Here is a 17,478-nt window from a genome sequence, read left to right on the forward strand (position 1 = left end):
AAACTGTAGATTACTACAGAGAAAAAAAGAGCATTCAACAAATTTGACTGGGGGGGGGGGGGGGGAAGTTAATTGCTATTTTCCCTTCTCCTCCCATCGCGTCACCAACTTGCACCAGAATAGAAAGCTGTCAGATGGTCTGATTCACGTCCCAATAGTTGGTTCATCGCGGTTTCCCTGTTACATTTGTTTTCGGGCGGTGCAGTTGTTTCTCTGATAGAGACAACAGCAAATTCAGTTTCCGGGGGAGATAAGCGTTGGCGAGGAAGGGAGGTTTGGGGGCGGGGGGTGGGTGTAGGAAAGTACTCTTTTCACTGTACCAGGCAAGATCTAACAGCACCAACCCGCATTCTCTCTCGCTCTAAAAAGCAACGGCACTGAACGTTCAGGGTCCCGCAAAACAGTGAGCTGGATGGTCCTGCTCCCCGCTGTGGCTGCCAGTTTTAAGCATAAAAAGAAATAAACAATTGCCGCTTTTGTTCGGCGCGAAAGCTGCCGTTTGCCGGCCGCTTTTAATATCTCAAAGACGGGGGGATGGGGGAGTTTGTAAATTTAACATTTTTTAACAACCCCCCAAAATAAAGAAAGTGAAGAAGGTTGAGTTGCAACGCCGGGTCTCTCCCTACCTCCCACTTAACCAAGAAAAGTTGCTAAAACAGCGTAGTAACCATCTCCTCAACCCCCAAGTCTCTTTATTTTAACGTGGAGGCGTCTAGTTTCTGTAGGAATGACACACGCCTTGAGTGTTATACGTAAGGAATATAAAACTGCGTGCATGCATTGAACCCAATGTACATACGCACAGTAACAGAAGCGGACAAAACAGAACGTGCTTTTGTGAATACTCGCCCTGCCTGGCAGTTCTGGAGTCAAAACACTTGACTCTGATTCTCACCATTGCTGAAAAGTGCCCGGGGAGAGAGACAGAGGGGGGCAGAAAAATCCATGGAGTTTTCTGCATTAAACAGAAACTGCAGGAGATATAATTGCCCCCTTTTCCAGACATTCAGTTGATGTGCAGTCTGTGTAATTGTATCCGGGATTTGAGTGATATACCTCGGCAAAAAGCAGCTCGAGACCGGAGTGGAGTGGAGCAAAAATAAAATTGGCGAGAGAAAAAAAAAATCTACTTGCAAATGAAGCCATTCGGGTTGGACGCGTAACCGTATTCATGCCCGTAACATCTGGCTGGATGGTGTGAATTGATTTTTTTTTCTCGCTCTCTCTCAGTCCCTCCTCCCACTTGCATCGATAAGACGAGATTTTGTGCGTGAGTCTGTGTGTGTGGGTTTAGTCTCCGCGGCACCGGGATCTCGGCAGTGTGCGTTAGTTCTTCCAAGTGAGGTGGGGGCAAGGAGAGAAAGAGACACCAAACTGGAATCGTCAGAGGAGCTGAGCACATGCTGGACAAAAAAAGAGTGAGTGAGTGAGAGAGAGAGAAAGAGAAACAGAAACGAGAACAGGAGGCTAGCTGAACGGAATATGCAGAGATTGCAGAATTTCGCCTTTCAGCACATTGTGCTCACCGGTCAGCAGGACAGCTGGGAGCTTGGACCAGGCACCAAGTGCAACTAAAGAGAGTCCGGATTTTTATGTTTTATTTTGTGTGCGTGTGGGACGGAAGGTGGGAAGGGGAGGCCCAGCAAACAGAGGAGTGGGGTTCGCAGCCTGATCACCATGGATGGCAATGCCTGATTGTGCACTTACTTCAGTATTTGTAGTTTTTTTGTGCGTGTGTGGAGGGTTGGGGGGTGGGGGGTAGGGGGGTGTTGCTTTTTGCGATGCTTACTCCTTTTAGGAAACTAGCGGGGCTTCGAATGGTTCTGTTCTGCCTGCACTGACAGGCAAACCGTCCAGGCCCTGACACGCTGGACTCCGGTGAGACTAAAGGGGGGAATCTGTGATATCGCGTATTTGATTTTATTTGCTAAGAAGATTGCACCCCCCCCAACACAAACTCCTCTTCCCCCGCCCTCCGCTGAGACCGTTCATGACATGAGATATGGGAGACTGCTGTCTCAAAATGTGGCTGGCGCTGCTCTTGGGGCTGCAGCTTATCGTGGCTTTAGTTTGGGGCAACACGACCACGGACCTGTGCGAGAAAATGTGCTCCTGCACCGAGGTGGAAGGCGTGCTGCACATCGACTGCGAGAGGAGAGGCATCTCTGACCTGCAGCACTACAGCGCGCCCACCTCCCGCTTCTACCAGCTCTTCCTGCACCGCAACTCGCTGTCCAAACTCTTCCCTAACGAGTTCGCCAACTTCTACAACGCGGTCACCCTGCACCTGGAGAACAACGGCCTGCACGACATCATCCCGGGGGCTTTCCTGGGGCTGCAGCTGCTCAAGCGGTTGCACATCAACAACAACAAGATCAAGGGCTTCCGCAGGCACACCTTCCTGGGGCTGGACGACATGGAGTACCTGCAGGCGGACTTCAACCTGCTGCGGGACATCGACCCCGGCGCCTTCCACGACCTCAACGAGCTGGAGGTACTGATCCTCAACGACAACCTGCTGAGCTCCCTGCCTCCGGACCTTTTCCAGAACGTGCCCATCACCCACCTGGATCTGCGGGGCAACCGGCTCAAGACGCTGCCTTACGATGGCATCTTGGAATTGATCCCCGGGGTGGCGGAGATTCTGCTGGAGGACAACCCCTGGGACTGCACTTGTGATCTGCTGCCCCTAAAAGGTGAGCTGGAAGGGCCGGCGTTGCCATTGAAAAGGGTTTTGGAGGGAGGGGGTTTTGAATGGAAGGGCTCATAATCATCATTAGTTAATATTAACACTAGATGGCAGAGTTGGGTAAAACGGTTTGAGTAGTCGTAGCGGTCCGCCTGCCTGCTTTGGTTGAAGGCAGCTAGAGCCGGGTACATTAATTTCTGACAGTCTATGCCAAGTCTGAAGTGAACGCGAGTTCACAGCTCAGAACAATGCAGCCTTAACTGACCCACACAGTTTGCATTCAGAATGGCTTTGAGAGGCTGAAAGGCGGCTCAGTCAATTGATGAGATTCTTGGGCTCCAGCGCAGGCTGCAAGAGTTTCAGTTGTGTTACTTCTTTGAGGATGACCCTTGGTCGCCATAACACTTGGCAAACACTGCAGCACACACAGAGCCTGGTGCTTTCTGAGCCATTTTCTTTCCCCCTGTGATATTCTCCTTCACAATTGTTTTATTTTCGTGGTTTGTTTCTTTTGCTGCTTGTCATTCTAGGACTTGGTAGAAATTTAAAGCTGGGGTGATGAAATAGTGCAGTTTCAAAATGCCTCCAATATATTACGTTAGCAATTTTTCACAGGATGAAGTTGTACTAATTATTGTTGGAAATGGGTCTGGAGTTGAATGTGATCCTTTATGTTCATACTTTGCTCAATTATTTTGCCAAGATACTTTTGTGATACATTTTAAAATTTGGCAGCAGCTAACAATGGTTGTTATAACAAAATATGAGGATTATCTCCAATCTGTATTATTTTTCCCTTCAAGAATGGCTCGAACACATCTCTCATTCAGCCCTGATCGGAAGAGTAGTTTGTGAGGCACCTATGCGATTACAAGGAAACGACCTGAATGAAACATCTGAGTACGATTTATGTCCTTGGAAGATTGATAATGATTTAAGTCTTGCCGCTCCACCTGCTCAAGGGGCTACTGGACTGCCTGCAACCCCTGCCTTTCAGCATCCAAGGTCACCAACGTCAGCGTCTGTGCACAAAGGACTGTCGAAGCCGCGCGGAAATTGGCAGCAAAAGACAAGACCTTCCGCTAACGTATTACCAAACAGTAGCAATAGCCATCTTTTATTAGCTGGATGTCCCACAGCCTGTAGCTGTTCTATCAATAATCCTGAATCAGGTCTTGAGGTTAACTGCAGGGGCAGTAAGCTTGACAGTATGGGTGATCTCCAGCCCAAACCAGTAAAAGCACAGGAACTCTTCCTAAGACAGAATAATATAGAAATCATTAGGAGAAGTCATTTCCTGGATTACAGCAGTTTGACTTTGTTGGATTTGGGAAATAATGCCATAAAGTTAATAGAAAACAACACTTTCCTTAATCTCACTGATTTGCGTTGGCTGTACCTGGATAACAATAACTTGGAAACTCTCATCCCTGATATGTTTGCCGGTCTGCAAAATACAGAGTATCTGAATATGGAGTTCAATTTAATTCAGTTAATCCTGCCAGGCACATTTAATTCAATGCCAAATCTGAGAGAATTGTTTTTGCATAACAATCTTTTGAAGTCTTTGCCTGTTGATGTGTTTTCTTCTGTCTCCCTCTCCAAGCTAAGTTTACACACTAATTATTTTATGTATCTCCCAGTTACCGGTGTTTTGGATCAGCTAACTTCTGTTGTGCAAATCGACCTTCATGGAAATCCTTGGGATTGTTCATGTAACATCATAGCATTCAAGCAGTGGGTTGAGAGGATGGGCACTGATGTTGTTGTGAGCGAATTAAAATGTGCATCTCCCGAGCAATTTTGGAACAGAGATATAAAGTCTATAAGCAATGAGCTGATGTGCCCGGAGTTGTACACAAAAATTCATCTAACATTTTCCTCATCAAGTAACATTACCATATCAACAGAGACAGGGACTCACGTGAATCCCTATTTGGAGACTAGCAGAGTTTCAATTTCAGTACTGGTACCTGGCCTTTTACTTGTCTTTGTCACATCTGCCTTTACAGTTGTTGGCATGCTGGTGTTTATCTTGAGAAATCGTAAGAGATCGAGAAAACGGGAAAACAACTCTTCTGCTTCAGAAATTAACTCCTTGCAAACAGTGTGTGATTCTTACTGGCACAATGGGCCTTACCACGCAGAGGGACCTCACAGAGTATACGATTGTGTTACACATTCCCTTTCAGACTAGGCTTCATAAATTCAAATGCTGAAAAATATAGTGTGTGATTTTAAACAGCATATTATGTGGAGATGAGGTCTTGACATTGATGGTTAAGCTCCTGATGTAAATAATGATACTGTAGGCTTCTGCTAAAATTCTGCAACAGAATGTTGAACTCGGCTTTCTAATGAGAAATAGAAAGTAGACATGCTAAGAAAGTACATATAACTCTTAGAACTAACAATTTTTCTCCTGCTGTGAAACATACATTTATTTCTGAAGAAAGCACAGACAATAATGTGCTTTTCAACGCTCTTTTCATGTTGATATTCCGAATGTAAATGACAAATTAATCAGTTGTATAAAAAAATATAAAAATCATTTGTTGCAGTTTGGAGATATGGAAGATTGTAAAAAAAATACAAAAAAAGGGGAAATAGATTTCAGCATTTAGGTTTTATGGTTGTAAAGTTGCACGAACGCATGAATGTATTGTACAGAACTGTCTAATTAGAATCAAGGTGATGCATGTCATGCATGAACTCAACGCCACAGGGATACACCACATAGCTGGAGGAAATAGCTATTACTATGCTCCATTCATGAGTACTAATTGTATTTTATGAAGTCATGGATCCAGTATTGAACTCTGTTTATTTTTCCTGTGATTATAAATTGTGCAGTTTGTGCTATTATTGCTTAGATAAGGTGTAAGCTGCAAATTCATCTTGTTTTAGACCATATTTGTTTGTGCATGGTTAGTAACTATTTATTTTATATTATGAATTTTTCCATGTTTTTTGGTGTTATTTTGTATTTGCTAATGCCTATTTCCATCTAAATTTCAGAGCAGTTACTATGTTTTGTACCGTGCTATAGGAGTTAAAATGGCCAATGGAATCTTTTTTTTAAATTTTGGGAATAAATATATAAAGTACACATAAGCATGCCCAATTTATGTCACTCAGTTGCTCAAGCTGCATCAGTGATATGATGTAACCTGTTCAAGTCATCATTATGTAACATAATAAAACAGAACAAACTATGGAGATGTCACTTAGAAGACATTTAATAGGATTATTTTAGAGTTTTATAATGGTAAATTTTTCAACATTAAAATGACTGGTTTAATCTGAAGACTGATTTAGTTATTTAGCCCCCATAACAGCAGAATTCCCATCTGTACAAAGAACATGCTCATATTTATGGGTAGTTTAAATTTTTATCAATCTCAATTTTTCTTGAACGTTTTGCAGCTGTTTAAACTTTAGGAGACCCTGAAATTTTATTCTGAAGCATCATGGTATTTTTCCTTGACTGCAGAAACTGGTGGCACCGTGGTGCATAAAAATTATTGTAAGTATCCGAGGCTGTACATGGGATGATCATCTGTTTTCGCATTGATCTGTGAACTGCCATGTCACTTAAGTGGTCAACATGTTGGATTGACAGTACAAAGTGCTGGAAGTCGCGGCAACGGATACCTTGTTAAGAGAATCTATTGGTCGTACATTGTGTCTCAGCTCATAAAATCCTTTCTTTGTTTTGAAAACAATCCATGTTGTTGCAGTGTTCAGAATTTAACAATAACCAGCCCTGAACTACATCCTGTGTTTTTTTTTGAAAGATCAATCAAGCATCAATATGACAATTTACAATATTCCAATCATGTAAAATAGCTAAATGCTAACGTCAAATGAATAGTCATTGATGTAGTAGTGTAGTTTTCCAGGCACCAATTACCCTACATTAATTAGTGAAAATCACCTTGTTTCTTGTGCGGGTTTAAATGCTGCTTGGAGCTTCACAAATTTGCTGAACCCTTTCATCATCCTTTCATCCATGCCCTCATTTTCCAGCAATTGGCCTTGAAGCAGGAATCCTGGATGATCCTATATTTGTGTAAACTAGGGTCCTTTGGCTAATTTATTACTGCTGCAGCAACCCTAGTGGGATTACCAAAGAAATACAGATCAGAGATTAAATTCTAAAATACCCCTGTTCAGCATGGTTCTATACTGCACCTGACCAAATGTGACCTGAGAGAACATCAGTATTACAAGGCGTAATTCTTCTCTAATTTAACGCTATAATGATCTTTTTTGGTACAAATCGGGAATATATCTTGGGTTGTCCACATATTTTAGGAATCATCATTATTAAATTATGCAGTGTGAAAATTAGTGTATGACTAACACATTTGTATGAAATTCCCTTGTCTGTTCATTTAATAGCTATTCTAATGTTTTAATGATTCTGTTAACATATCAAAGAAGTTTTATTTAACTTTGCTAAGTAATTATACTATAAACACAACATAATTTCAAAGCCCATAATATAATACTGTTACTTTAATATTATTTTAAAGGGGTTAAGGAATTTATCACAGTGTTTGTAGAGGAATCTTAAATGCAGTTTATAATCTGAGAACATATGAGCTGTGTAGAATGTAAAATTAATGCTCAAATTAGATTCCTTTCCAAATCAGGAAATGAGTACTGAGTCACTGTATACAAGAAAGATGAAGAGAAATCACTGACTAATTGTGGGATAAAAGGATTTAAAAGTGAGCCCAATATAGGAGAGCAACTGTTGCAGATGAACCAAAGAGAATGATTTTATCTATTCATTTGTGGGATGTGGGCGTCGCTGGCTGGCCAGCATTTCTTGCCCATCCCTAGTTGTCCTTAAGAAGGTGGTGGTGAGCTGCCTTCTTGAACCGCTGCAGTCCTGTGGGTTGATCCACAGTGCCAATAGGGAGGGAATTCCAGTATTTTGACCCAGCGACAGTGAAGGAACAGTGATACAGTTCCAAGTCAGGATGTTGAGTGGCTTCGAGGGGAACTTGAAGGTGATGGTGTTCCCATGTGTCTGCTGGTCTTGTGTTTATAGGTGGAAGTGGTCATGGTTTTGGAAGGTGCTGCCTGAGCATCTATGGTGAATTTCTGCTGTGCATCATGTAGATAGTACACACTGCTGCCATTGAGCATCGGTTGTGGGGAGGGTGGATGCTTGTGGATGTAGTGCCAATCAAGTGGGCTGCTTTGTCCTGGATGGTGTCAGTCTTCTTCAGTGTTGTTGGGGCTGCACCAATTCAGGCAAGTGGGGTGCGAGATGGACCTATCTTCTCAAATCTACCCGTCAGAGTTTCAGTTCTCATGCTGTTCAGCCACATTCAGTGGTTGCTGTGGCTGCTGCTAGAGGGAATGCTGTATGCGGAGCAGCAGAGGAGGAGGTGGTGTATGTCAAAGAGGGCTATGAGTGCAGGGTTTGTGGAGAAGGGTGGGTACAGATGGGGAGGAGTGATGTAAGTGGAGGGATATTTGAGGGGAGGGCAGACAATGTATGTGATGGATGGGGTGTGCATGTGGATGTGTAAAGAACCATGATTTACGTGTGGTGGTGTCTGTGGAAGAGTTGGTGTAAGTTTAAGAGGAGGTTGCTGGGAGGGGGCAGTATCGACGTGGGAAGGTTTGTGTGCAAGGGGGAAAGAAATGTAGGGAAGGGTGGTGTGTTATGTAGAAGAGGAGCTTGTGAGGAAATGAGAGGGTGTGTGAGAGATGCAAAAGGAATGTTGAAATGTTCTGGAACGCAAAAAACAGTAAAACTAGCAAATGACACACACTAATGCAACTCAATTTGTACATTTCAAAGTGGAGGTCCAGTATGATTAGCAATTAATTTCCAAGCATTGTTGCTTCTTTCATCAATGTTCCTTATGGGTTAGGGAAGGTTGGTGTAGGGAATAGCCATGTATATGTGAAAGAGTTTTATGTGGATATGCAAGCATGTTTTAATTGTTTTTTGCAGTATTATTCTGAAACAAGCATCAGAGTTATATGTAATGCTTTAAATGCACAATTTATTTTCTAAACAACCTGCAGAACTTAATGAAAAAAATGTAAAAGTGAAGAGAAGTTTTGAATGAACAACTCATGTTTTTTAAAATAACTTCCTTCTGTGAATAAAAAACTTCCTCAAGGGTCATAGGAGGTTGGCTGATTTTCAAAGCTTGTGATGAAGGTCTGTCCTCTTTAACACTAGAATAGAGCTTTCAGAGGCAAGTAGAATTTCTTCAGATAATTGGATGTCTTTGTTAATTAGACATTTCATTACCAATTAGGAAATTAGTGATGTTCTGATTTTTGTAATGAAGTGGGGATAGATTTGACATTTTTTTTGTCTATTCACAGTATCATCATTCTCAGAACACATTGTTAGCAAAAGTCCATTAATTAGGACACCATGGTAGAAATTAAATTGCCCTATTTATCAAATTGCTCGTATTGAGTAAAAATCAATCAGTCCTGGTTTAATGCACTGGGAATCCATTGGATGTTGAGAAACATCCCTATTTAGCACAACTTGCAACGAGACCAGGCATTTTAACATACCAGCTGGATCCTTTATCTGAACAGGATGAAAAGATATTATAAATGAACAGCATTTTAAAACGTACAGAATACAGCATGAGTGAATGGAAATAAAGCAGAGACAAAGAATTACAATTACATACAAAGTACATATGTGTGAAATAGAAGAGGGTTAAATTGCTGTTAGGATTAACATTATTAATACTGAAAAATGCCAAATCTAAAAACACGGAAGAAAAATTTTTGACTAGTTGCAGTTTTTTTTTGTTTTCATATCATCACAGGTTGATCTTGGATAACATTATGAAGTATTGGAAGGATTCTGAACATTTCCCATGCCTACAATCATCTTTCTGCCAGCTGGTTAGGTAATTAGCCTTATGTGGCACAAGAGCTTCTAAATAGTGAGGCCTGAAACTTCAAAGAGGTTGTAGTGATGAGAAGTAGAGAAGGAAGCATGAAACATTGGTGTAGTAGACTGCAGGAGCTCGGGAAGAAACTAGGCCCGTGTTGTTTTATCCCAAGAACCAGTCTGTTCCTCCCTCTCCCTAAAATACTGGAACATCTATCTTGTACATCCTGGTTTTGATTCAGTCTTTTAATTATGTTGATTGATACATTGATCAAAGTTGTAGGGATCAATATAGACTGTGATAAGCAACTATGTAATTGATACAAATCTGGCCCTTATTGAGATGAATTGGGAGCAGTGTAATGTTATCTATGGATACTGCAACCTAGAGGTTCAGCAACATGTGATGCAATGGTGAGGTGGATGTGCATTCTGATTTAATGTGATTATGTCTTGGGATCAGAAAATATTTCCAGAACTTTCTACCGTCGCAGTAAATGTGCTGGGTAGAGTCTTTAAATGGCTTGTAGAGAGAATGGTCTTGATAACCTGAAAAAATTAACGTAAATATTTGTTGATATTTTGCTTTGATGATGTATATGTGTAACATTGGTGAACAACTACTAGATACATTTGTATTTCTTAGATTTTGCAATTATTATTTTTTCGTTTGTTTCTCCTTAGTTTATATTTTGTTCTCATTTTATGCTAACTTATACTTAAAAGAATTGTTAAGAAATGATAATAATACAGTGACCATCATATGCACATTCTTTTTATCTTTCTGAGTTTTAATTATCACTGAGAATTATCATGTGACCATATGCTTTCTTTTACAATTCCTCCTTCATCTTTTAAAGTCTTTAATTGTTGATGATCTATGTTGATCGTATCCAAATGGCCATTTTGCAGGGATAAATTAAAATGGAATAAAACTACTGACTATTTGAACATGTGGGGCATTACATCATGGTTAATTTTGTTCTGATACAACATCTACACACAAACATTCTTTTTAGCACTGAAACAGGTGATATTTGGTACGTGCCTGAAGATTTCCTGGCTGATATGAGCAAATTCAAATTTACACTTGGAAACTCCATGGTCCGTTGGGCACTGAACTGTGCAGTGGAGTTGCTTGTGATTACAACAATTACAGCAACTTTTATGTAGCATCTTAAACATAGAACATCCAAAGGTCCTTCATAGGAGTGTTATCAGATAAAACTTGACACTAAGTCGCATAAAAGAAAAGTTAGGACCATCACTGGTTTAAAGCTTAATCAAAGAACTTGGTTATAAGGAGCAACTGACCAGGAGGATGGGAGTGGGAGAAGTTGCAGGTGCGAATGCAAAAAACTTAAGGCCTAGGCATCTGAAGGTGTAGCTGTCTTCAGTGGAGCAATGAAAAAGATTCTGCACAATTGTAGGAGAAAACTACAGAAACAGAGTTGAGACCATGGAGGAATATGAACAGAAGTTACAATACATGCAACAATTTTCAAGCAGTTCAATGCTTTGAGAAAAGTACACAAAAGTGTTATTTTTTACAGTAATAATAGGAATGTTACCAGCCTTAAAAGCACTGAACACCTTATTTGTGGAGGTATTGTTGGGCAAGGAATCCATTATCCTCGTGTACCTTTCCAAATGTACTTTCTCCAGAAATAAACATTGGAAGGCTATCCAACGATGGAGAGCAAAATTAAGCTTCATGCTTTTGTCAATGTACATGGGCTATCCCTGACTCGGGGGAATTCAGATCAAAAGCAGCTGACATTAGTTAACCCACAACTGATTGGAATGAATGGAAAGGCTTTTGTGGAGCAGTGGTAGTGTCCCTTCCCTGGACCAAGAGGCCCAGGTTCAAGTCCCATCTGTTCCAGAGGTGTGTAATAACATCTCTGAACAAGTTGATTAAAAATATAGATTGAAATGAATGGAAGAGCTGTTGTGGCACTGTGGTAGTGTCCCTATCCTTGCTCCATAGGTATGTATTAACATCTCTGAATAGGTCGATTAGAAAAATAGGTCAAATAATTTTTAAAAGAGAATGAATAGAATGGCTCTTGTGGCACAATGGTAGCACCCTACCTCTGAGCCAGGAGGCTTGAGTTCTAAGTCCCACCTTCTCTAGAGGAGTGTAATAACTTCAATGAACAGGTTGATTAGAAAATATCTTAGAATGAAAGGGGACTTACACAGCTTATAGATTACTTCTTCATCAGCTCAACTAACTGGTTTATTTGTGGAGTCAACTTTTGGCAATGTTGAACACTTGTTTTTTTGCCAGTTAATTTCAGTACAAAGTACGAGGGCAAGGAGTAAGACATGGTGACACTAACATAGTTAATTTACATATAAATTTGACCTTTGCTAAACTGAAGAGGGAAGTTATTTTGTTGTGATAATAGACAGCATTAGTAGTTTGAGGTAATTTGCAGAAATGAATCGGTAAATCAAGGCCATTTCCTCATAATTCAAGGAAATGTCACCACCCTGCAGCATTGTTTTATTTTCTAATGAATTTTTAAACATTCCTGTGTGATATTTCCTCTAACCTGTTTTAATTTGCATGTGCGAAGTGCATCCAGATCAGGTGTGTATCCTCTCTAAGTTTGATTACCTATCCAATATTTCTCTCCTAAATTTCTTTTTATCCTTTTAGACATTTTCTAGTATCGTGCCTACCATGTATTTGTCATTAGTAAAATTTAAGATAATGTAATTATTTAATCAGTCTGTTATTTTAGTTTCATTGCCTCTAATATATGTATCTCTCATCGATCCTATTTTTTCTTCTGCTGTTGTTGTATCTGAAGAATACATTGCCATTTCTTTCTATGTTTCATCAAACCTCTGCAAACCTGGGATATGAGACCTTTCAAGAAAGGCAGCACAAATGCTTAGCTAAAACTATGTCTCCAGTTAACTGCTGGGGAAGGGATCAAACCTTTTTTGGGGTGGGACGTTGTTGGGTTGGGCAAATTTGGATGTTCAACAACTTTATCCCACTAAGTACTTTTGAATATTTGTTGACTAATTTAAAAATATTTGCTTAACTATGTTAAAAAAAAGTGACAAACTATTCAGAAACAATCTGCTACTGAGATCTGGTTATTTGAGTGAGTCAGCACACCTTGTGGTACCTGGGTTCAGATCCATTGCTGACTAATGCAAGAAAACTTTAAATTGCTATCTAGCTGTGAACAGTATGTGGGCAGTTGCAACCTTGTTCCCTCTGGACATTAAACTCATCTATTACATTTCTAATGGTAGGAAAGTACTGATTAGTGTGTGAATTCTTTCCAAACAGTAGTCATTTTACATAAGGTCAGATACTGAAAGCAGAGCTTTTCACATGTATTGAAATAGCATTGGCTCTGCTTGTTCTGTGCAGGGAATTGAATTAGAATTATTCAAATGAAATTCATTATCTCATCATTATATATGTAAATGTGAAACAAGATGTGCATTTACCCAAGAGTTTTTTTTATTGATTTGCAGAATGGTCCAACAGACAAAAGTGATAATATATATGACGAACTCTCTATGGCAGTTCTTTTTGGAAATAAAAATATGTGACAGTGACTTGAAATGTTTGACAAATAAAATTCTGGTTTGCATTTTTCGTTCTTCAAAGCATTGAAAAATTATATAATGATAGATGAATATTGGATTAGTTGGAGTATTTCTCCTTATTGTTGCTTTTTCTAATAATGTTGGTATACAGAATGTTCTAGTTTGATTCATAGGATTATAGAAGTCTTTTACTAAGTAGCCATTGGGCCCATTACATCAGTGCCCATTCCAAATCAGATGTTTTTATTTCAATCCTGTTCTGATTTTTTCACCATACCAGGTCAATGAATTTTTCTTCATTACATTAAATTTTAGACCACGGTATTTAAATCTTCAAACAAAGCAAGCTGTGTAGGTGTGAAGCGCATGTGGACTAAAATAAAAAAAAGGGAACCTAGACAAAAGGATGTAATAGTAGGTAGATAATGACAGACATACATACAGGTAAAATTGAGGATTAGAGGCTTTTTAAAAATGGCAAAAATGATAAAGAATTTAGTAAAGGAAGAGAAGAGTAAAGGGATATGAGAGTAGCCAGGGACGTGGAAACCAGATTGCAGAAGTTTAACTCTGTATGTAAGCAGGAGTTTACTGAGAATTAACATTGGTTACGTGGAGGCAGAGACAAGAAACCTGAGAAGGTAAGTTTTGCCAGAGATACATACATAAATATCTTGTAGCTGTCTTCATGATAAAAGGCTAACAGTAATCAAATGATGGGATGCAATCTTTCACTATTTTGATAATATACTTTTTCCTTCTCCCTGTCAGACAATTACACATTTTGCTCCTTTCCCAGATCTCTACCTAAGCTGTCTATATCCCTTTTGTGGCCTGCTGTGTCCTCTTCGTATTTTACTTTACTACCTACCTTTGTGCTGTCAGCAACATTTAGCAACCATCCTTCCATCCCTTAACCCATTCATTTAATCTGTAAAACATTTTGAAGATGCAGCACTGATTGTTGTGGTACACCACTTGTTATATCTTGTCATCCAGAAAATGACCCATTTATTTCTACGGTCTGTTTTCTGTTGGTTAGGCAATCATTTCCATAGCAATATGTTACCTCTCACGCCAAGACCTATTATTTTCTGCAGTCTTTGATATGGTACTTTAGAAAATGCCTCCTGAAAAGCAAATGTTTTGATCCCAGTTTGTTGTAATATTCAGATTCCAGAGTGAAACCTGGCTGAAAAGATCATGTGTTTTTTTTTAATTAGTTACCATGGTGGCCAGTCACTCAGCATATTCATGTGAGCTGTCAATGTACTTTAGCAAAAGAACATGAGTTTGTTACACTGACAAAAATAAACAAACAAACAAACATGATAATTAAGCCAATTTGGCAAGTTCTTTTCATAAACAGCAAAAAGGATTCAGCCCATCCTTTACAGACACTCAGCCATGATGAGGTAGCCTCCTAACTTTTCCCTAGTATTTAAGAGGCTTCAAGCATTTCTTTGTGGTGACTTCCTGCATGTCCACCAGATGTGATTTGATCTCTTTGCCAGAAACGAGCAGTCACAGGCTAATTCACTGACTGGTCCTCAGGGAGAAGGAATAGGCTTTTCTTCAGCCTGTCTGCTTAAATTGCTCAAAAAAAACTTGACTTCTTTCCAGCTCCAGTGACACAAGGACTTCCAAAAGCTAAAAAAAGATTCCCTTCTGCTGGAATGGATCTTCTCGTCTGAAATCAACCTATTTGAGGATTCACGACCACCCGAGAGAAACAATTGTTTGTTGTCACTGTCTGAAATCATAGAATCCCCTACAGAGTGGAAGCAAGCCATTTGGCCCATCATGTCCACACCAACCCTCCAAAGAGCATCCCACCCAGACCCACACTAGCCCTGTAAACCTGCATGTCCCATGTCTAATCCACCTAATCTACACATCCCTGGAAACTATGGGTAATTTAGCATGGCCAATCCACCAAACGTGCACATTTTGGACTGTGGGAGAAAACTGGAGCAGCCAATGGAAACCCATGCTGAATCGGGAGAACATGCAACTTCTACACTGTCACTCGAGGGTGGAATTGAAACCACGTCCTTGGCGTTGTGAAGCAGCAATGTTAATCACCAAGACACCGTGTTACCCAAAGGGTGACCCCATATTTTTAAACAGTAATCCCAGTTTTAGATTCTCGCACAAGTGGAATCATCCTTCCCACTTCTACTCTCTAATTCCCTTTAGGACCTGAATCAAGTCCATCAGGAACCAGAGATTTGTCAGCCCGTAGCTCCAATAATTTGCTCAATACTATGTTCCTGGTTATTCTAGTTTTCTTGAGACACTCCCTCCCTTCTATCCTCTGATTTCCACATTTTCTGGGATGTTCCTTGGATCCTTCTAAAATGAAGACTCGTAAAATACCTGTGTAATTCTTGATTTCATTACTTTGTTTATTAATCCCTTCGGCTGTAGGAATAATTCTCACCATTTATTTTTAGGTATCTGTAGAAATTCTTAAAGTTTTATATTTCTAGCATTTTCTTATACTGCAATTTTCCTTAATCTTCTCTTCATTCTTCCTTGTTTTTATATGCTATTTATCTTGTCATGTGTCACCCATCTTTGTGCAAATATGTGCTTTTTCTGTAAGTTTGATATTTTCTTAACTTTTTAGTTAACCGTGGATATTGGGAAACCCCACCATCCCCCCCACCCCTGACTTATTTTTCTTTCTTGCTGAAATTTATCTATCCTGTGTTTTATGAAGTATCCCATTAAATGTCTGTCATTACATCTTTGTTGACATATTCTTGAACCTAATTTGCTAGTTCACTTTCATTGGCTGTTCTTTCATGACTTCATAATTGACTTTATTTAAATTTAGAATACTAGGCTTGGAACCACTCTTCTCTCCCTCAGACTGAATGTGAAAATCAAACATATTATGGTCACTGCTCCAAAGGGGCATGTTCATTGAAGAGCATTCAATAATTCTATCTTATTTAACAATACAAGGTCTAGTACCGTCTGCTTTCTGGTTCAATCCAGAAGGCGTCATAAGAACCTTTTCCCAAAAACATTCTGTAAACTCCTAATCTAGGCCAACTTTGCCAATTTAATTTTTTGGGTCTATGTGTAGTTTAATATCCCCATGATTATTTCCATACCTTTCTGACAAGCTTCTATTATTTCTTAATTTATACTTCAGCTTATCTTGTTGTTACTGCTAGGGGCCCTATCTGTCACTCTCACGAGTGACTTATTGCTTTTATCATTTCCCATCTTTACCCAAAATATTTCCATGCCATCGCTTTCTATTGTGCTAATATTATTGTCCTTCCTAAATATCCTACGTTCTTCAATATTCAGGTCCCAATACATATCACCCTACAGTCACATGTAACAGTCATCAAATATTATTTATTTCTATTTGCACAATCAGTTCATTTGTTTTGAATGCTAGGTGCATTCAGTTATAAAGCCTTTAGTTAGCTCCTTTTTTAATTTTTGGAACTTTTTAACTGTTGGTTTACCAATAAGATTTGTACTCTTTATCTGTTCCTATCAAAGTCTGTTTATAATTTCCCATATAATCATACCTTGCTTTATTGCCCTGTCTCCAATTTTTTTTATAAATTTAACATATGTTCCCAAATTTGATCCTTTGCCTGTACTATTTAAAATCCTCTCTACTTTCTGCTAATGCATTTCTTGAATATGATTCTGAACACAGTTCAGATGAAACCTTTCTAATGGTACAGATTCCACATTCCCCAATACTGATGTCAGTGCCCGAGAACATACTTCTCACACACCAATCTTTGAGTTACATGGATTGTAAAGTTTTAGTATGCAAGTACTGTAATTAATTAGGAATGCTAATGTAAAGTTTGTGTTTCAAGTGATGTGAGTTGAATATAAAATTATGGAGGTTATGCTTAAATTATACACAAAGTTGGTGTGACCACATCTGGAGTGCTGTGTACAGTGTTGGTCTCCTTATATAAGAAAGTATATAAATGGTTTGGGAGCAATTCAGAAAAAGATTTACCAGACTTGTTGGAGCAGGCTAGGCTTGTATGTGCTGCAAATTATAATAAGAGGCAAATTAGATGAAACATCGAAGATCTTGAAGACTCTTGATGCAATGAATGTGATAATACTTCTCTTGTGGGACAATCAAGAACTAGGGTCACTGCTTAAGAATTAGTTGCTATTTAAGATAGAGATGAAGACTTTTGTTTTCAGAGTCTTTAGAAGTCTCTTCTTCAAAGTAGAGAAGCAAAGTCTGATTATTTTTTGAGGAAAAGGAAATAGATTCTTGCTAAGGGGGTGAAAAGTCATCATGGGTCGG

The 17,478-nt window shown here is 39.5% G+C and overlaps 1 protein-coding gene across 1 annotated transcript; it reads left to right on the plus strand.

Annotated features, from left to right (window-relative positions):
• The first annotated feature begins 1,849 nt into the window (after positions 1 to 1,849).
• LOC109914056 (SLIT and NTRK-like protein 1) lies at positions 1,850 to 4,991 on the plus strand. Its single transcript, XM_020513628.2, has 2 exons — positions 1,850 to 2,696; positions 3,493 to 4,991. Exons 1-2 carry the CDS (start codon positions 2,003 to 2,005, stop codon positions 4,884 to 4,886), a joined length of 2,088 nt encoding a protein of 695 aa, XP_020369217.2. The 5' UTR covers positions 1,850 to 2,002; the 3' UTR covers positions 4,887 to 4,991.
• The last annotated feature ends 12,487 nt before the right edge of the window (positions 4,992 to 17,478 follow it).

This window comes from Rhincodon typus, chromosome 6 (genome assembly GCF_021869965.1).
Source record: "Rhincodon typus isolate 14 chromosome 6, sRhiTyp1.1, whole genome shotgun sequence".
In the NCBI taxonomy this organism is placed as follows: domain Eukaryota; kingdom Metazoa; phylum Chordata; class Chondrichthyes; order Orectolobiformes; family Rhincodontidae; genus Rhincodon; species Rhincodon typus.